The 21,767-nt window shown below is 33.8% G+C and overlaps 2 protein-coding genes across 2 annotated transcripts in view; one reads left to right on the top strand and one right to left on the bottom strand.

The window, feature by feature from the left end:
- Gorab (Golgin, RAB6 interacting) overlaps positions 1-4,933 on the top strand; it is a 142,655-nt gene extending 137,722 nt beyond the window's left edge. Inside the window, exon 7 of the mRNA XM_090390949.1 lies at positions 4,577-4,933. Coding sequence (XP_090247075.1) covers positions 4,577-4,708 — 132 coding nt within the window. The 3' untranslated portion in view covers positions 4,709-4,933. The remainder of the gene's footprint in view (positions 1-4,576) is intronic.
- Mtr4 (exosome RNA helicase Mtr4) overlaps positions 1-21,767 on the bottom strand; it is a 432,027-nt gene that overhangs the window by 3,233 nt on the left and 407,027 nt on the right. Inside the window, exon 25 of the mRNA XM_090390948.1 lies at positions 3,071-3,175. Within this exon, the coding sequence (XP_090247074.1) occupies positions 3,071-3,175 (105 nt within the window). The remainder of the gene's footprint in view (positions 1-3,070; positions 3,176-21,767) is intronic.

Raw genomic sequence — 21,767 nt, forward strand, 5'->3', positions numbered from 1 at the left:
TCAGTCCTGAAGATACTTCAGATGCAAATTTTGTTTGCTTACACTTGGATAAAGGATTAAACTAAATTTATTACAATCTCATAATCGTTTTACTTGACTAAAGCACAATAAAAGAAAATAAAATTAAAGATATAATTTTATTACTTCTTAATCCGTTATGAGTAATACATAAAAATTACAGACAAAATAAATTGTTATTTTACCTATATAATATATTAAACAGAAATTAATCTTTACCATTTTTAGCAGAAAACATCAAATTAAAACTAAAGAAAGAAAAATAGTGGACATTTTATTTATTTAGCATCAATGAGACTTCTGCTACATCACTAATGACAGATAATTTATATCAGGTTTATATTTTGTAACCTGTAGTGCGTTACTAGTTTCATCTGTAAGGCTACTCCTGCTATGAGACTTAACAAAGTTCATCACTGAGAACAATGATTCACAAGAATATGTAGATGCAAAAATGGATAATAATGCTGTAGCAAGGGTTTTTAAAAATACAAAAGTTTCGGGAATAGCATTCCAACTTCTTAGTACCTCTTTTTCTGCACTTCTCTCTGTTACTCCTTTTCAATATTTTCCAAATCAACTCTGAGGTCAATCAATTGCATTTCAAAATCATCCATATTTATCCACGAAAATATTGCAAATTTATTTGAAGATGTTTTTGTGTCCTGTCTTCAGATCAACACCTCTACTAAGTCAATGAACGTTGTTGTACATTATTAGTCCTTTGTACATACACCGAATCCAACTCATTCAATAGATTCTGAAATTGCCTTTTATTCAAAGCACGTGCAGAAATGTAATTAACAACCTTGGTTACTGTTTGCACATAAATTGTCCTCATGTAGGATGCAATGAAACCTATCAGTGGATGACTAACATATTTTACAAACAGATTTACAAATCCTGCTTGGCACACCATCTCTTGTGACAGATACCACTTTTGAAATATCAGTTTGTCGAATAGATAATTCGTTCATAACTGCTTTACATATTTCAACCCCACTGATATGCTCAGGTAGTGTTACAAGGTTAATCCTCTCTTCACATACTTCATCATCCCTGCAAAATCGAGCAAAGATTGCCAGCCTAGCTGATGATATAATGTCTGTGCTCTCATCAACACAAATAAAAAGAACTTACATGAAGCCAAATCTTAATTGTTCTGCTGTATTCCTTTCTAACTTAAGTATTCTATCCTTAATTGTTTTTCTACTCACAGACAATTCTTTAATGCGCTGAATAATTTTTACCTTTTCTGAAAGATTGTCAAAAAGAAAAGGAGCACATTCTAGCCATGCTTCTTTAATATACTCCCCATCACTGAGTGGTTTTCCATGTTGGGCAATAACTTTTGAAACCTCAAAACTAGCAGCAACTAAGCCTACCTGAAATAAATTTCATCAAAGTATTTGACTGTTTTTTTTTTTTTTTTTTTTTTTTGTCTTGCTCAGTTTATTAATTCTCTTTGTTCTTGCTCACTTTTATTACTTAATTTATTATGAACAGTTTCAAAATGTCTCTTTACAGCAGATTTGGAACATAAAATGCATAATGCTTTATTATCTTTCTTAATCATGCCAAATTTTTCAGTCTAATATCCTTTTCATTTGAATGTTTTGGTGGTTGGAAGTTTATTTTGCACTTGGTTAGACTATAATAACTTTAGTTTAATCCTTTATCCAAGTGTAAGCAAACAAAGTTTGCACCTGAAAATATCTTCAGGACTGAGGTAAGGTGGTACATCCCTTGGCAACTCGTAGCAAAGGTGGACCAAGCTCTCATCACTCCTTGTCTCAGTATCTCCCATAATGCAAAGCACATCTCCTTGCGGACATGTATGCTGCTATGCATTAAGGGAAGGGCCACTACCCAGACCGGTTTCGACCTTTATTGAGGTCTCATCAGTGGGAGGCAGACCCAGAGTGGTGATACTAAGGCAGAAGCAATGGAGAGGTCATATTTACCTATATGAGTTGCCAACTGGTGTACCAACCTATTATTAACTGAACTGAACGAAACTTGTATATTAGTATATCACGGAGATAGATGACTTGGAAATAGGATCTTTGTTTCTTATTGCTTTTTTTTTTTTTATATTAGCCCTGGGTTGCGTGCCAGAAAAAAGTCATTGGCGTGCCATGTTTGGCATCAAAAGGGTTAAGCAAAAACCCTAATGTAATAGGGAACTGCAGAAATATTATTATTACCGGGACCCTAAAACCCTGTCGATGTCCTTAGTTATACACAAAATTAGAAGGAAAAAAAACAATACGTTTTCACAAATGTGTACTGACTGTGCGGTGCCTGCTGCTGAGAAGCAGCTGCCACGGTATAGGCAATAACCAATCGCCCTACGATGCGTTTTATTGTTAAGATTTTGAATTATAGTATGATAGGGAAATGTAATGGTTTTGTTATATGTAAGTATAGTTGTTAAAAACTAATTATTAATTAATAAAAATTACTAATTTAACATAAATAAAATTGTCTCATGTGAAATAAAATATTTCCTAATTTCTGTTTGTGTTGTATCTAAACGTTAATAGTATCCTGCCTGATCTTTAACCGTGTCAGGTTTTTGTTGGGCACACATTGGTGCATGAAACTTTTATTTCAGCTTAGTGTGTGTTTGTGTGTTGGGCTATAATGTAAAATGTACTTCTTATTGTGAGTTTTAGAAAAGTTTGAAAAACATTGATCTAAATGGACTGATGCAATCATGTGTCCTAGAAGATAAAATTTGATCTGACATGATTAATCATGCAGTACTGCCACATTTTTAAAAGTTTGATGATATATATAAAGCACATTTCTTTAAAATAAAATTTATTTCAGCTCAGCTAATGCCTTTTATATTCCAGTATAGGGAGTAATGAGGCAGTTTTAGCCCTATCTAACTTTTTGGAGACTGAGTTGGCAGTTCAGTCTCCACTGATAGCCAATCAGAGATAACTGGTCCAAGGCTATCACTGATTTAACTATTTTAAATAAATAAATGTCTTTGCATTTTTTTTTTTTTTTTAAATGAAAAAGTTTTTAATAATACACTCACCCTCAGAAAATTTATTCTCTAGTTCTGTGTTTCCAATAGCTTTGGCAGCCTGACACATCTGTCTCAGTAATTCTTCTAATCTTCTCATACAACGGATAATGCTTCCTAATTAAAAAAAAGTTATTCTTGAATTAGTTAAATTATTTCACTACAGTTATGGCCAGCAACCTCCATCCCTCCTAGTGGTTATTAGCCATAGCCCTTTTGGCAAAATCTATCCTGTGACAATAAGAAATCATTACACAAGTTCCAAAATTAGAAATTATAATGATATGGTTTCTACAATCTTTCACCTTCAATAGTCAATAATGTTCATTTGGATACAGGAAAGCATCCTGACCACCTAAAAGTAATATATCACAGAAAGAAATCTTTCCTGGAACTAATAATACCTAAAATTACATATAAATGTAATATATGTGGGAGAGAAAAAAAAAAAAAGTTTCATTTTTATATATTTATTTATTTTTATACAGTAACGTATACAGGAAAAACATACCAAAACTCTAATTATATTACTGGAAAGGGCACACAGTTTGGACTTTCAGTTCAGAGTTAAGACTTCCATAAATGTTTCTAATCATGTTGCCATTAAGTCCATGCGAATGAAACATGATTAACGTGCCTAAAATCATTCTATCATATCACTGAAAAATGGCACCATGATGCCAAATAAACCAAAAGAAAGAAAAAATAAATTAAGGCAGATATGCACAGCAGAGGATTGTGCATTCCTCCTCCTTTAAACATTACTAGCTTCGTCAGCTGAGTGGATAGCATATCCAATAGCCAACCAACTGTTCATTGAAAACACTCCACTCTCTGGGTATGGATATTTGTATATATGTCTTTAGGGGTAGATGAATTTCATTGCCAAGTGTGAGACTACCACCATGCTCATTGGAGATTTCAGCCAGTGACTCAAAAAAGTTCATATTCAGTGTTATATCTCACCCACTGTACTAATACTAATGTGCTATAGGTTTGCAACTATTCACTGGTGGGATTCATATAAAAAAAAATTTCAGTTCATATCTGTATAAGCCAAACTGTATGTGCATAGCTTGTATAACTGGACTGTGGACTGCTAAGTGGCATATACAGACTCTTCAAATCAGATAATCTAGGTATGATGGGGGAATGTTATTTACTAGAGTGTACTGGTTCATCTGTCAAGTGTCATGGTAGTGGTATAATGGTGTGGAAATGTTTCTCATTGATGTAGTGCCCAGAAAAATGAATACCATAAATGTTATACTAACAATTATTTGTTGCTTTATGTTTTAATAGTTCCGTGGAAATAATCTTCATTTTGTATGAGACATTAATGATCTCTTTGGCTACTTTATTGTATTTATCATCTCTATTCTTTCTAAAATTTTTTCATGAAAGTGCTGCCATTTTACACATAACTAAGCCATCCTACATTTTTCTCCAGTTCATATCTGAGAGCTGTTTGACTTTCATACCATTAAAACTTTAGTGCATTTTTTTTCTTTTCAATAGGATACTTATTCTTATCCTGCTCTATCAATGCTAGGTGGTAGTCACCTTACACAATGCCTGGGAGAAGTTTGTACCTTGCAGAACTTAGAAACAAAGGCTGAAAGCCACTTGAAGACCAACAGACCTAAGTAGCTTAGAAAAGCATTTTGAAGTGGTTTAACATAAATGAATGAATAGCTGACATCATCTTGTTACTGAAGGAGGAAAAGCTCTATAGTTCATTGTGACTTTACCCATTAAAATAATAATAATAAAGAGGAATAACATCCTATCCCTATGCAGCATTTTAACAACTGTTAGAACACTAGATAGAGACCTTTGAACTGTTTTAACCACTTTGTTTATTAATTCCATTTCTTAAGTCATAATCCAAGTTTTTATTATTATTATTTATTTTTTTTAACCATTAAGTTTTAGGAATATAATAAAAGTTCTACATATGAATGAAGAAGATATGTTAGCAAATCTTTCCATAGACATATTGAAAAATTTCAAGAACAATTTATTACTTGATAAATTTTGTTAAACAGCAAATATGGGCCTTTAAGAAAACAGCATTGTTTTCCTTCAGTGTGCTTATGCAACAACACAGAAAAAGGTTATTTCTGATGACTACCTCTAATAAACACAAAACATCGATAATTTATTTCATTCTGGCAAGCTCATATTTCTCATTGAGATTTGTGCATTTAGTGAGAATATTTTTGATCAATTTATTTCTGTAGCAGTATATTTTGTTATTTGTAATATGTGTCATATGTTTCCTTAAGATGTTTTGCAGACAGCTGCTCATTGTCAAAATTTCCTTTCTGATAATTATTTTTGAATGAAGCTTTTCATACAGGTTCAGTGAAAAAATTGAACGAAATACTACACTATATTATATTTGAGGTGTGCTTGAGGATCAAAAGATAACTGGAAGGAGACATGCATGTAGCCTTTTAAGGAATGGTGAGAACCAACCAGGGCTTCTGACCCATGTCCAATCCTCACCTACTCATCTTACACCCTGTTAGATATCTACCCAGATACTGAACAAATGAGGATAGGCTGGCATAAGGTGTTAGTTATTACCAAACACCATGTGTTCCAACATAGAAATGTGCACAAATTCACATGGTGAGAAGATGCAAGAAATAAAAATAGTCTCACTGACTATGTTATTGTCAAGGTTTTCCCCTCATTAAGCACACCATTTCTTGTTGAGTAGTAAAAATCTAATTCCATATTGAAAAGAATGATGTATAAGAAAGTTTTAACACAATTCAAAGGCGAACTGTAGACTCAAATATAAAAACATTATTCGATAAACTTTGAAAACAAGAACCAAACCCTAGAAATTTACTGATTCAGCCAGAGAGGAATGTGATGAGATACTCTGCAAGGATTCAAAAATCAGAATTCCATGTTGACTCAGGAAGTTAAAGAGGCAGTCAAGGAAAAGAGTTCGAGAGTTCCTGGCAATTAAGTCAGCTTGTAAGCAGAGACTAAAGAAAAATATAAGAAAGTGAATGACTGTGTAAAATTAGCTAAACAAAAGTCATGGGAAGACTTTGGTTAGAACATCAACGATGAAATGGTAACAAGAAAACTGAAGATAGATATTCCAGATGTTTAGGGTAATTACTTTGTAATACTGCTAAATGAAACAAGCAGCGACAGCATGGTGGTAGAAAACACTCAACAGGATGCAATCAGGAATACGTATCATTACTTGAAGTAATGATACTTCAAGGCCATCAAAAACCTTAAATGTAGAAAGGCAGCTAAATTAAATGATATTCAACCAGACTGTCTGAAATGTAAAAGATTTACATTTCAGACAGTCGAATTCTGGATGATTGGAACAGAGTTTTCATAGTACCTATTTGTGAAAAGGGAAATAAAACTGAATGTGAGAATTGCATAGGAATTTCTCTGTCAAGTATTCCTGATAAGATTTATGTGAGTATACTTGAAAAAAAAAAAAAAAAAAAAAAAAAAAAACCTGTGGGAAGATTGGCCACACAGGTTGTCAAGATCAAATTTTCACTTTAAGACAAATAGTTGAGAAATCATGGATATAACAAGGATCTGTATTTAAAGTTTTGTAGATTTGTAAGAGACATGCCAAGGTTACAAGAGAAAAGCTGCTCAAAACACTTGAGTTATATGGTAACTCAAGTGTTACCATATAACTCAACAGTTAAGTCAGCAGTTAGAATTGAAGGAGTACAGGAAGATGGTTTGGTGAGACAAAGTAAACATTATCTCCACTATTAATTCATCATCTATGTTGACTCATTTCTTTTATGCTACCGTTCTTTGATAACGATGGCGAACCTTCATTACTGGCCGCCATTTTCCTACGCACAGGTGCCATATTTATCTGTAACGTGTTTTGTCAAATTAAACGTTATAACACACCAAAATACGCAAGGCAAACAAAACAAAACTACACAATATTAAGTAATTTGTATCAATAACTGAAAATGATACTTATCTTATCTGGAGCTTGCACGAACACTACTCATTACGAATTCATCTAGCGGTGACTTCCCGACTAGATTATGTTATAAAACACTTTAGTACACTAACCACGTTAATAAAGCTCTAATAATATACCAAAATTAAACACTTAAGTCCATTAAATTGAATCCAAAACACCAATAAATCAACAAAAAAAAACACAAATCTCTCAGGAGCTCTCCGTTCACCAGCTAGCCTCGACACCAGTCCCACATAAATGTAGTTTATAGTTTATACGGGAGAGATGATTGTTTGAGCGTATAATGTAGTTTTACATGTAGTTTACATCTACTACGAAGTTTGAAACGTTTCTATATATGTATGAAAGTGATCTGAAAAGTTTCTCGGCCTCGACCATAGATGGGAACACAATCAGCAAGATTTTTTTCCCTAAGTTGGTACATCTGCCATAAGCATCCATGTGAAATTGAAAGTAGTTTGTGTTATACAGCTGTCTGAAGCAAAAGTGTTGTCTGTATCCTTTGAAATGAATAAAATTTAGTATCGTGCAGTTATAAAATTCTTTGGTAGAAGCAGGTTTAACAGCAAAAGAAATTCATTCGAAGTTCATAAAAGTTTATGGGCACTCTTCTCCTTTGTTTTCAACAATTAAGAAATGGGCTGCTGAGGTTAAACGTGGCCATACCAGCCTTGAAGATAATCCACGGGAAGGGCGTCCAAAAAGTGTAACACCACCAGAAATCATTGATCATGTGCACGATATGGTATTGGATGACCAGCGAGTCAAAGTGAGTGAAATTGCTGAGACTATAGGCATTTCAAAAGAATGTGTAGGATACATTTTGCACGAAGAATTGCATGTGAAAAAGCTTGCTCACAGTAGATCAAAAAAGAACTTGCATGAAAATCTCTGAACAGTGCTTGAAGCATTTTAAGAAGAATAAAACTGCTTTTTGTGCATCGATTTATTACTATGGATGAGACTTAGATCCAAACAGCAGTCAAAACAGTGGACAGAAGCCAGTTGTTCAGTGCCAAAGAAGACAAAGTCTGTTCCATCAGCAGGAAAGGTCACGGCATCGGTGTTTTGGGATACTAATAATGTTTTGTTTATTAATTATCTTGAAAAGGGCAAAACGATAACTGGGGAATATTATTCCGATCTTTTAATCAGACTAGACGAAAAAATTCTTGAGAAAAGATGCGGTTTGCAGAAGAAAAAAAAAATCATCTTTCAGAACAATGCACTTGCCCACAAAGGTATGGCAATGAGAAAATTAAGGAATCTGCACTATGAATTGTTGGAACATCCACCCTATTCCCCAGATTTGGCTCCCTCTGACTTCTGTCTCTTCCCAAAACTAAAACTCTTTCTTGTTGGTCAGCGTTTTTCTTCGAATCAAGAGATGATTGCAGCTGTAGAGGGGTATTTTTCAGATCTTACTGAGAACCAATATAGGAATGGATAATGTCACTGGAGCATCGCTGGAATAAATGTATTAGGCTTAAGGGAGATTATGTTGAAAAATAATTTTTAAATTATATATTCGTTTTTTCATTGTTAGGCCAAGAACTTTTCAGACCACTCTCATTTACTGGATTTATTTCTAAATAAATCCAGTAAATGTCTGCAAGATTCCCCGAGTAAACTGAATAATTATATAATAAATTTGGTATGAAAATCAGCAATTAAAAAAAAGGCAGAAAAATTGAAAACCTCAACTACCCTATATAAAAGTAAAACATTTAGACGTAATTTTTAGTGAAGATAGTGAATTAAATTTGGAAATAGACAGTGTTCAAACCAATTTTAACTTATGAATCTGAGAGCTGGGTTAGAAATAAAACACTTGATTAAAGACTGGAGACCTCTGATATGACAGTTCTGAGAAAGATTAGTGGAGTGAACAGATGGCATCAATGGCACTATCATATTAAAAATGAGGATATTAGGAAAGAACTTGCATTGTTAGCATTCAGGAATAGGAGAGGAAAGGTTAGCAAAACAAGGATTGTTTTTTCAGGATGGCAAGAAAAAAGGCTCAAAGGACGACCAAGATCTAATATGGATTGATACATACAGTATAAAGTGCCTTAGAAGACAGAATTATAAGATCTGATAATACTGACCAATAGCAGATTAATTTGGAAGAAAATTGTCAATAAGTGAAGGCTTAACTTTTCATATAGTACTATTATAATATCCTGTACACTCTCTGTATCTACAATCCAACTATTGACCCATTACCTCAGTGTTTTCCAAAGTAATGTAGAAGGTCATCAATGGTCAATTTCTTCAACACCTAGAGAAATATCAACCAACATGGATCGACCACATATCAAGGTCCACAACAGAATCCTTTTACCTACGTTATCCACCTCTGGACAGCCATGGAAAAGTTTGAAGAAACCTGTGCTATTGTACTTGACATTTCCAAGGCACATGATTCGTGATGTCTGATATTGAAGGCTTTCTTGGCAAAATGCCATCTAATGTCCTCTTTTCTCCATTTGTAAGGATTTTGAGTGTTCTCTCAGTTCATTATGTGTAATGTATCATCTCTTCAGTTTCCTATTAATGCAGGTGTTCCTTAGAGCTCTTATATACATAAATGACCTTCTTTCAGTAACCTCAAAACCCTATTCATTCATAGTTTTGTTGATGGTAGCATTCTCCTTTCCTCTTACTTATATGACATACAAAAGATGAGGTGATGAAAAATTAATCAATGTTTTCAAAAACACAATTTTTTTCCCCTTTGCAACAATGATCCTTCTCCCCTTACCTTTTACAATGCTTCACTCAATAATGCAGACCTGATCTCTCTTCTTGCACTGACACCCTTGGCATAAAAATCACTTCTATAGCTTCCAAAAAAAACCTGACATTCTTTTTTCCCAAGACATTACTTTTCATCTGTCCAGCTATTAATCCAGTGCAAACCCACCTGTCCAACTTTAAAAAACTGCTGTTAAATTTGAGGTGGTGCATCAAAAAAATCCATCTAACAATTCATGATAATATCCAAAGAAGGGCAGTTCAGCTAATCGATGATCCCCCCCCCACTATCTCAAGGTCATTTTTTTGTATTGTCTTTTCTGATATTTCAATGGGCAATATTCATTATAAGTGGCATTCAAAATTTCCATCCCCATTTCTGCTTATCATATAATAACACAAGCAGCTATCCAGCACCCGTTTAAATTGAACTGCTAACTCACTGAACCACCTAATCTCATCTTTCATTCCATTTGCATCTGGAACGGCTGTCTCCATGAGGTATTTTGCAAAGACTAAAATCTCCAACTCTTCAAAAGGAATATCAATAGATTGCTTTTCTCTTGATTCCTATCTACAAACAGCGTTGATTTACTACACTTTTTGCTGCTTATTGTGTGCATAGGAGTTACAGAAGTTAAAGAAGCAATCCATGGGGGGGGCTTGTCTGTACATGAACACGCTGGATCAACCAGCCTCATTATTAATAAAGTAATAAATGACAGAATAGAAGTAAGAAAAACCCAAAAGGAATGCAATCAGGAGTACATATCGATAATTATAAAAATCAAGTGGATATTAAATCCAGCATTATTTCAAATGCTGAATACAGAAACCACAAAAGTTTCGTGTGAAATTTGACCAGAGAGCTTATGGGAATACACTTGCCGGCATTTACGAGTTGCCCTAGCCGAACCTTATAGGAGACACGTTCGCTATGCTTAAGCATATTTGTATATTTGCCTCTGATTGGTCCATTTTGATAAGGTTCACTACATATCAAATGGACCAATAGGAGGCCAATATATGGACGCTTGAGCATAGAGATCGAGTTTCTTGGAAAGGAAAGTGCAGAGCATTGCTAGATTTCTGTTCAGGATATGAAATAGTCATTATTAACACCATGTTCCGACACAAAAGCTTTATTACATCATTGTTGATGTGATATCTTCATAGTGGTCCAGAATACAAGCGATTTAGAACGTCTCCACTATATGCCCAGGAAGCATATAGTGGAGACTCAAGAAGTTCAAGAGACCGTCCTGAAATAGAAGAAGCCATAACAAATCAGCAGGTACCTAGAAAGGGTACAGAGAAGTATAAAATAAGATATCTAAGCAGTCTTTTAAAGTAATTGTTTCAGATATTCTTCATACAGTAATCTTTCAATGGCATCTTCATGATATTTATTTTCTTTATTCTCAACAAAGTCTTTCTATGAAATAAGTAGTCACAGAATAGTGATAGAAATCATGGCAGTGGAATGTAATCAGGAGTTGTTTGATATTTGAGCAGATGATATTGTGAATTCCAAAATGAATGGAGCAGAGTACTCTAAAAAATGTAAGAATTATAGAGAATTTCCCTGCTGAATGTTCCAGATAAAATTTATGCAAGCATATTTGAGAAAGGTGAAGAAAACCTGTGGAAGAAAAACTGGATTTAGGACCAACAGGTATCACCAGGACAAGAAATTAAGATGAACAACTGAGAACAGTCTGAGAAATACAACAAGGAGCTGTATTTAACATGGGAAGGGAGGTGCTTTTCACTTCACAGGGACGTTTTCATTCCAGTCCTAGGATAGAATAGATGTAGTGAGTAAAACTGTGTTTATTCCTATAAATAAAAATGAATCATATGCTTGACAAAAAAGGACCGCATTGGATGATCTCCAACAAAATATTAGCACACCTAGGCTTTATTACTATATTAAAAAAAAGTTCTTAGAAAACAAATAAAAAGCAAAATATAAATAAAAAAAAAAGAAAGAAATACACAATAACGAGCAGCACAAAATCTGTTGAGAAATAACAGGATGACATGCATTTCATTGTGCATCACAGCTACCCTTGCCCTCATAGGTGCCAATTATGATCACACAGTATCTCAATGTCGATTCATATATTTATACTGTTTAAGTAATTAAAATATACCAATCAAATATTGGATTCTTTTTAACCCTTTCACTGCTGAAAAAATAGAACCCAACCAAACTCTCCTTGCTGACTTATAATTTAAATTAAAAATCTGAAACTTTAGGTCCCCAAATTCAAAGTTAATCCAAACTGTCTTACTCAAAACCTTATTTCTCCATATTTCTAAACAATATTGAACATTCTGTATTGCCTCCATTGTACTTTCAAAATTAATCAATTATGTAATATTTTTTGAAACAGCAGTAGATATATATAGGGCACCATGTCACATCTGCTATCTCTTTTTCTTCTCTTCAAATGAGGCATTTGGACACACATTAATGATATACATCCCATTGTAGTGACTGCTCTCATCATCTGGAAAATTTGAAAACTTTCTCTTATTACTCAGTTGAAAATCTGAAAATATGTTTTTTCCCAGTATCTGCTTCATACAACGCCCAACAATTTAGAACTATTATGTCCATAGAATAGACCTTTCTGTACTGCATCCAGTCCTAACAAAACCATCAGCAGAAATGTTCATTTCTAGCTTGTCATGTTAGTCTTATAATATTCTGTTACATCATTATTAGCCAAGTGGTCTAAGTGTTTCTCTTTCCTGATTCCTTTCATGCAATTTTTGTGACTTATGGTCAGTATGCACATTTTCTCCTATTTTACTATCCATAGGAATACACTGATCATGTGACATCAGCTGGGGGAATTCTGCTATGGGCAAATATTTTCCTGAATCAGATGAGGACTGTGAAGTGCCTGAGTTTAAATGAACTACATTCATAACAAAATGTCTCCATATGCCTGCAAAATTCAAACATGTTTAAAAGTTGTTTTGGAAGAGTTTTTTAAATGCAAAAATGTGCTCAAGAATACTCAACATCAACAAACACACACATTTTTAAACTGCTAGAGATAACTCAAACTTAGTAGTGAAGAAGTTAATTATTAGCCTCTGACATATCCTGAAACAAACATATTCTTTTTACCCTCCTCCCTCCTCTCCCATTCACACTTCTGGTTTCAATCATAACCCATGCCATGATTTGTGAGCTTGTCCATCCACCAGATATACAAAAAGGAATTATTAAGCAAATTCTTGTGTCATGTCCCAATGAACAAGATAATATCATCGTTGCCCAAAGTGAATGTTAATCTGGAAAAGGCATATGATAAGATGCCAAGAGAAAAGCTATTCAAAGCACTACAATTATACATATTCTTCTGGGCTTAAGCCTCTACACACATATTCTTCTGGGAAAATTCTTACGCTACAATTATATGGTATAAATGGAACATTATAATAAGCAATATATATCCTATATGTAAGGTTCAAGTCAGGAAAAACTAAAAGATGCATATGATAGTTTCATGTAAAATAATGTGTAAGACAAGGCTATCTCCTCTATCAATGATCATCTATGTAGATCTGAACGTATTCCATATAGGTGATGGAGGAAAGAAAAATCTAACAACCAGTATTTGATGCCAAGACAGCAGGAAAAGCTGGAAGAAGTAAGTGGATTGATAAAATCTTACTATGCTTGCTTAGTTGGTTGAGTGGTTAGCATCTCTCCTCCAACCAATAGATTGTGCATTGAAATTCCACTGTGGACATGGATGTAAGTGTTTTTAAATGGGAGATGAATTTCATCATCTGGTGTAAGATATACCTTATTTATCAGAAATTTGAAGACGATTGAAAAAGTTCTACATTTGGCCTCTGCTTTCTGCATTAGCAGATTTTTGAGTTATCTAAACTCTTAGCCCACTCATGGTACTAATGTATAATAGGTGAATGATCTTTTGTGGATGGGATTCACCTAACAGATTAATTTGCAAGAAAACTTAACAGGAAGACAGCAAAACAAACTTAATTATGTCACGCTATTGTAATATCCTATACACAAAATGATGTTGACAGGCTAGTAATAATGTAAACTTAATTATGTAGTATAGTCAGCTTTCTCTACAACAAACTTCAATAGACTATAGTAATTGTTATTGCAGATAGTTTGCTATAATAAATTTCTTTGATCATATCCTTGCACCTAATGGACTTTGATTACGACTTTTCAGTAGTTTATTATAGTGAATTATCTGTTACAATGGTGTTTACTATACTTAAAGTCCACTGTACTATTGTGTTAATTATTTATAATATTTTATTGTGATGTGTATGGGTGTTGTAAAATATTGATGATATAAAAGTCACTAAGAATGAATGTATATTGGAAATATATATTAGCAATGTTAAGTTAAATAATGCTAGGTCAGCCTATGTTCTTGACACCAAAGCAGAGTGGTTATGAAAACAAAACTAACTCTGATCACATCACTTCTTTGGTTAGCAATAGACAATGCTAAAAAAAATAAACCTATGGAGCAGAGAAAAATAGTGGAGTACAGAGAAAAAGAGAAAAATTCTAGAATGTAATGGAATAATGCATGTCCAGAATTGTAACTAACAGACATTCTGTTGGTGGCAATTGATGTATACTGATATTTTCAAATTTGTGCAAATGAAGTAAATGATCAAATGATATCCATACTATCATGGATGACTGGAACAGAAGCAGCTAAATTAATATAAGCCTTTATTATGTTATGCAAGAGCTTATTTTAAATGGTAGCAATGTCTGAATATTCTCTCGCCTATTGTAAGATAGGACTACACTTCATCATCATCAAATTGCTGACATGTACCCTCAAAGGGTGTATACAGGATATGAAAGTACTTCATGAAAAACTTACCTCATTACTAACTTCCTATCTACAATTTTCCTCCAAATCAGTCTGTTACTTATCAAGACCCCAACATTATCAGATCTTATATTTCTATCGTCTAAGGCACTTTGTACCGTATCAATCCACCTATATTAATCAATCAATCTATCAATCCACCGTCTTCCTCTGGTTGTTTTCCTGCCAACCTGGAAGAGAACACTTGTTTTGCTAATCTTTCCTCGCCCATTCTGTTCAAGTGACCATACCACCTGAGATTAGCTCTGCTAATGCATTCCTGGATGCTGACAATGTCAAGTTCTTTCCTAATATCCTCATTTTTAATATGATATTGCCATTGATGCCATCTGTTCACGCCTATAATCTTTCTCAGGACTCTCATATCTGTGGGCTCTATTCTTTGGTCAAGTGTTTTACTTCTGACCCAGCTCTCAGATCAATAAGTTAAAACTGGTTTGAACACTGTCTTGTATACAGCTAATTTGGTGTTTTGAATAATTTATCTCTTACTCCATATGAATTTATTCAATTGACTTCCTACAATACCAGCTTTGTTGATTCTGTTGTCTATTTCCATATTTAATTTACCATCTTCACTAAAAATCGTGCCTAAGTAGCTGAAATGTTTTACTTGTTCCACAGGTTCCCCATTCAAAACACAGTTGACATTTTCAACGATTCTACCTATTTTCATTGTCTTTGTCTTTTTATTACTGACTTTCATACCATATCTATTACAACAGTTATTCAATTTAGTCAGGGAATCTTACAAACTTATAGCGGATTTATTTAGAAGTATAACATCGTCCGCATAAAGCAAAGAGATGACATTAACATCTGCAATTCTGATATCATGTTTAATACCATTTTCCTTCATAATGTGATCCATATAGATAATGAATAACAGAGGGGATAATGTACATCCTTGTCTCACACCAGATTTAATATTAAACCATCTTCCTGTACTTCCTTCAATTCTAACTGCTGACTTGCAACTCAAATAAAGACTAAGTATTGCTTGATATAATGCCCCAATGACACTATATAACTGTAGTGTATTGAATAGCTTCTCTCTTGCTACCTTGTCTTATGCCTTTTCCAGATCGACAAAACTTAAATACAGATCTTTGTTATATTCCCATGCTTTCTCAACTATTTGTCTTAAAATGAAGATCTGATCCTGTCAGCTTCTATTTGGCCTGAATACAGCTTGTTCTTCACCAAGCTTTTCTTCCACAATTCTTCTCAACCATTTCTCAAGTACACTGCATAAATCTTGCCCAGAACACTCAGTAGGGAAATACCTCTGTAATTCTCACATTCAGTTTTATTTCCCTTTTTATATATGGGTACTATTAGAGTTCTACTCCAATCGTCAGGAATTCGACCCTCTGTCCAGGCCTTCTGAACTATGTAGTGCAGCCACTGTAAGACTTTTATACCACCATACTTAAGCATTTCTGGTCGAATATCATCTACTCCTGCTGCCTTTCCACATTTCAAGCCTTTGATGGCATTTTCTACTTCAAGTATGGATATGTATTCCTGACTGTATGCCTGTTGAGTGATTTTTACCACTGTGCTATCACTGCTTGTTTCATTTAGCAATTTATCGAAGTAATTACTCCATACTTCAAGGATATCCTTTTCTCCCGTTTTCATGTCACCTTTATTATCTCTAACTCCTTTTACAGCACTCTTTCTTCCATTTCTAAACTTCTTCAACAACCTCCAGAATATCTTACCACCTTCTTGATATTTATTTTTATGTTCTTGCCAAAGTCCTCCCATGACTTTTGTTTAGCTAGTTTTACACAGTATTTAGCTTTCTGACATTTGTCTCTGTATTCTCTAAGAGCATAAGTTGACTTATTTGCCAGGAATTTTTGATATGCTTTCTTCTTTTCCTTCACTGCCTCTTTAACTTCCTGTGTCCACCATGGAGTTCTGATTTTTCTATCCTTGCAGACAACCTCACCACATGCCTCTCTAGCAGAATCAATCAGGGTTTTCTGTAAGGTTTGGTTCTTGTTCTCAAACTCTTTCATTTTTTCTTCAATAATCTTTGTGTATTTCAGTTCACATCTGAGAGCTGCCTAACTTTTATTCGCTTTTAAAACTTTCTTACATGTCATTGTTTTCAATATGAAATTCAATTTTATCCTGCTCAAGACTAAATAGTGATCACTTCCAATTTCAAATCCTCAGTACACTCTGGTGTCCTGCACCAGGGAGAAAACATCACTATCAACAATAACATAGTCAATGAGACTTTTCTTATTCCTTAGAACTAATTTGTTGCTTCAATTAAATTCTTTCTTTTGTTGAAAGTAGAGTGGATGACTAATCAACTTTGAAATGAGAATTCAATACAATAACTGTTGCTCTGCTTAATCTGAGTGGTAAAAAACTGAGGAACTAAGTAATAAAGAAAGAAAAATTTGAAGTTTCTTGGAGTGTAATTGATGGATTACTATTTTATAACTTGGCCTATATATTTATGATTACAATTTTTAGTTGAGCCCAATGCACATTCTTCTTTGTGAAGTTTAAATTGAGAAAGTGTGTGAGAGTGAATTAATATTTAATTTACAATATAATGAGTTGCCTTTATGAGTTTATTATATAATTACTGTAGATATCTAATTTATTAAATTATTTTTGGAAACACTTAGAATAATTATTGACTTCAGCCATAATCAAGGTTTCTTTGAATTAAGTTAAATATTTTAAATCTGAGACAGTAATAGCATTTCCATAGGAGATGAACCTGGTTAGCATTTCAGCATTCAAGAATAAATAAATATATCATCGATAATAAAAAAAAAACTATTGACACCATCAAAGTATCCTATATACAGGAGTTGGAAACCTTTTTGAACCAAAGAGCCATTCCATCAAAAAAAATAATAATTAAAACACAATTTTGGGAGCCACAACTTCAATTCGAGTTTTCCTGAACTAACTACAATTTGACTCAAAGTTGCAGTTAGTTCAAACTTAGGTAAATTTGTTTTTAATTCAATACTTCCAGATATCAAATACCACTTTTATGTTTGCATATAAATTTTGTATATGTTCAATAAATAAAACAAGTATAATATTGCAAAAAAAGTCAGATTTGTATTGCAAAAAGAATTAGTCCGAACAAAAATACTATATTATGTATTTTAAGAGATGTGCACTTTAATAGTAATTCGGCTTTCAAACTTTCAGTCAATTTGTTCCTATACTTATTTTTAATGTAATTCATTGAAGAAAAAAATTGTTCGCAATTGTACATTGAACCGAAAAGAGTCAAAACCCCAAAAGCAAGTCGCGTGGCATTTGAATAATTAGCTGGGAAAGAATTCCAACATTTGAATATAATTTGCTGTGGTGTTTCTTCCATAGTTTCCTCACATTGTCTTCAATTTGTGCCACAATTTCCTGAAGTTTTTGTACCCGGATGCTTTTATTCTGAATTTCCAGAAGCTCCATTTGTACTTCTGCAATTGATATTCTGGGAAAAGCTTAAATATCAATTAATTTTAAATTGCAATTTAACGGATGTAATATAAATTTCATCATCTCCTGATGTTTTTTTTTTTAAAATCCTGAAATCTGCTTGTAAATAAATCTAAAATTACAGTAATAATTTCAGGTGAATATTTTGCAATCAAGTTTTTCTTGATTTAAATTCTATCTATAATTTTTTAGATTTTCAAAATATATAAATTTCTCTTCAGTAACATCTTTGAAAAACACTCTTAGTTTCTGTTCAAAGGTAAGGACTTCCTCTAGTAATTGTAAGGCTGTGCTTCCCTTCCCTTCCAACTTCAAATTTAGCTTATTAAAATGTTCTGTCATATCAAGCATCAAGCAAAAAACAATTTTTTATCCATTCTGAATAAAAAAATTTAATAAATAATAAATCATGTGGAAGTTCTACATGATTAATGTTATAATTGTTAGTGGTTAAGAAAACTGCTACTTCTTTTAAGCAGTGAAAAAAACGTTTTAATGCTTTTCCTCTTGATAACCATCGTACAGATATAAATGTCACTAAATCTTTATGTTGACTACCTAGTTCCTCTAAAAATGTGTCAAAAAGTCTGTGATTCAACGCCTGAAATTGATCAATAGCACAACAACATCCATCATTTTTAGTTGTGGTAATAATCCCAAAGAATTTGCAACTAAAGCTTCTTGATGCAAAATGCAATGAAATGAAATAACTCCATGTGGAATATGAGTGGAGAATAATTTAACAAACCCCTTATTTTTTGCAATCATAGAAGGCACGCCATCAGTCGCAATGCATACTATATTATTAATATTTATATTTTTATTCTGTAAACTTGTTAGAAGGTTTTCTGAAATATCTTAACCTGTAGTGTGTCCTTTAAGTGTTAGCAGATCAAGACGTTCTCAAATACTGGAAGATGTGATATTTTAACCATAAAGCAGCATTGTGCCATATCGGAAATATCATTTGATTCATCAACCGCAATATATATAAAATCGGCATAATTAATATCCATAATTTGCATATTTGAAACTTCTGCAGAAATTGTTACAATTCTCTCCTTGACAGTTCTAGCCAAAAGAGGTAAATCTTTAATTTTTTTTTTTACATATCGTCATTATTTTTCATATCCTTAAATAAAATTTCTGCACCGCAAAATCAGAATTTCTGGATGCTTAAAGGTCAAAGCTGTATAATTGAGAGGAGACCTCCACATAGCCTTTAAAGGAGTGCAGAGAACCGACCAGGGCTTCTGAACTAATATCCAAACCTCACCTTCTCGTGGTGTACCCTGTTGGGTATCTACCTAGATACTGAACAAATGAGGATGGGCTGGCAATTTGGGATTTAGATGACCAAATTGTATTCTTATTGGCTTAAACCAAAAGATAGAAATGATTGTACAACATGACAGAATTCATGCCGGCTGGGATGTCGCCCGGTTAATCAAGTCCCCCCCGTTGTTTTTGCCAGGGAACCAGGGCAAACAGCAAAAAGTCAGCTACTGGAACAAACCTTAAAACACAATCCCAACTCAACATCACCAGAGTTAAAGATCGGTACTATCAATATAAGAAGCTTGAATCGCAAAGAAATGGAGCTAGCTGAGGAATTAGAGATCTTTCTCACCAATAAATACAACATGTTATATTCAGGCAATTACAATCAAGGAAAAGGAGTAGCAGCCATAGTATTCAACAAAATAGACGAGGCTCATATTCTTGAATGGCAGGCAGTCTCAAGTAAAGTAATGTGCGCAAATATGAGAATGGGGAACTGGACAATGAGACTTATTTGTACCTATGGCCCCACAGAAGGTTCTACTAAAGTAGAACTGGAGGAATTTTTTGAGGCTTTAGGAAAAGCAACTGACACAATGAAAAAGGAAAAGTTGGTCTTTGCTGGGCATCTAAATAGCAGAGTAGGAAATGATTGTCAGACATAGAAAAATATTTTGGGAAAATTTGGAGAAAAGATCAAAGCATGAACATGGATTGGTTATTACTAACACCATGTTCCAACATAAAAATGTGCACAAATTCACATGGAGAGAAGAGGCAAGGAATAAGAAAAGTCTCATCGACTATGTTATTGTTGATAGTGATGTTTTCTCCCTTGTGCAGGACACCAGAGTGTATACAGAGGATTTGAAATTGGAAGTGATCATTATTTAGTCTTGAGCAGGATAAAACTGAATTTCATATTGAAAAGAATGACATGTAAGAAAGTTTAAAGCGAATAAAAGTTGAGCAGCTCTCAGATGTGAACTGTAGACTAAAATACACAAAGATTATTGAAGGAAAAATGAAAGAGTTTTAGAACAGGAACCAAACCTTGGAGAATCAGTGGCAAGCCTTGAAGAAAACCCTAATTGATTCCGCTAGAGAGGCATGTGGTGAAGTTGTCTGCAAGGATAGAAAATTTAGAACTCCATGGTGGACACAGGAAGTTAAAGAGGCAGTGAAGGAAAAGAAGAAAGCATATCAAAAGTTCCTGGCAAATAAGTCAGCTTGTGCTATTAGAGAATACAGAGACAAATGTAAGAAAGCTAAACAGTGTGTAAAACTAGCTAAACAAAAGTCATGTGAGGACTTTGGCAAGAACATAGAAAATAAATATCAAGAAGGTGGCAAAATATTCTGGAGGTTGTTGAAGAACCTTAGGAATGGAGGAAAGAGTGCTGTAAAAGGAGTTAGAGATGAAAATGGGAGAAAAATATATCCTTGAAGTATGGTGTAATTACTTTGAAAAACTGCTAAATGAAACAAGCAGTGATGACAGCACAATGTTAAAAAACACTGGCCAGGCATGCAGTCAGGAATGCATATCCATACTTGAAGTAGAAAAAGATATCAAAGGCTTGAAATGTGGAAAGGTAGCAGGAGTAGATGAAATTCGACCAGAAATGCTTAAGTATGGTGGTATAAAAGTCTTGTTGTGGCTGCACTGCATAGTTCAGAAAGCCTGGACAGAGGGACGAATTTCTGACGATTGGAGTAGAACTCTAATAGTACCCATATATAAAAAGGGAAATAAAACTGAATGTGAGAATTACAGAGGTATTTCCCTACTGAGTGTTTTCTGGGCAAGATTTATGCCAGTGTACTTTAGAAACGGTTGAGAAGAATTGTGGAAGAAAAGCTTGGTGAAGAACAAGCTGTATTCAGGTCAAATAGAGGCTGTCAGGATCAGATCTTCACTTTACGACAAATAGTGGAGAAATCATGCGAATATAACAAATATCTGTAGTTAAGTTTTGTCGATTTGGAAAAGGCATGTGACAAGGTGCTGAGAGAGAAGCTATTCAACATGCTACAGTTATATGGTGTCAATGGGGCATTATATCAAGCAATACTTAGTCTTGATTTGAGTTGTAAGCCAGCAATTAGAATTGAAGGAAGTACAGGAAGATGGTTTAATGTTAAATCTGGTGTGAGACAAGAATGTACATTATCCCCTCTGTTATTCATTATCTACATGGATCACATGTGAAGGAAATTGGTATTAAGCATGATATCAAAATTCGAGATGTTA

The sequence above is a fragment of the Typopeltis vanoorti genome, chromosome 3 (genome assembly GCF_054136105.1).
Source record: "Typopeltis vanoorti isolate ZY-2024b chromosome 3, IOZ_Tvanoo_1.0, whole genome shotgun sequence".
NCBI classification, from domain to species: domain Eukaryota; kingdom Metazoa; phylum Arthropoda; class Arachnida; order Uropygi; family Thelyphonidae; genus Typopeltis; species Typopeltis vanoorti.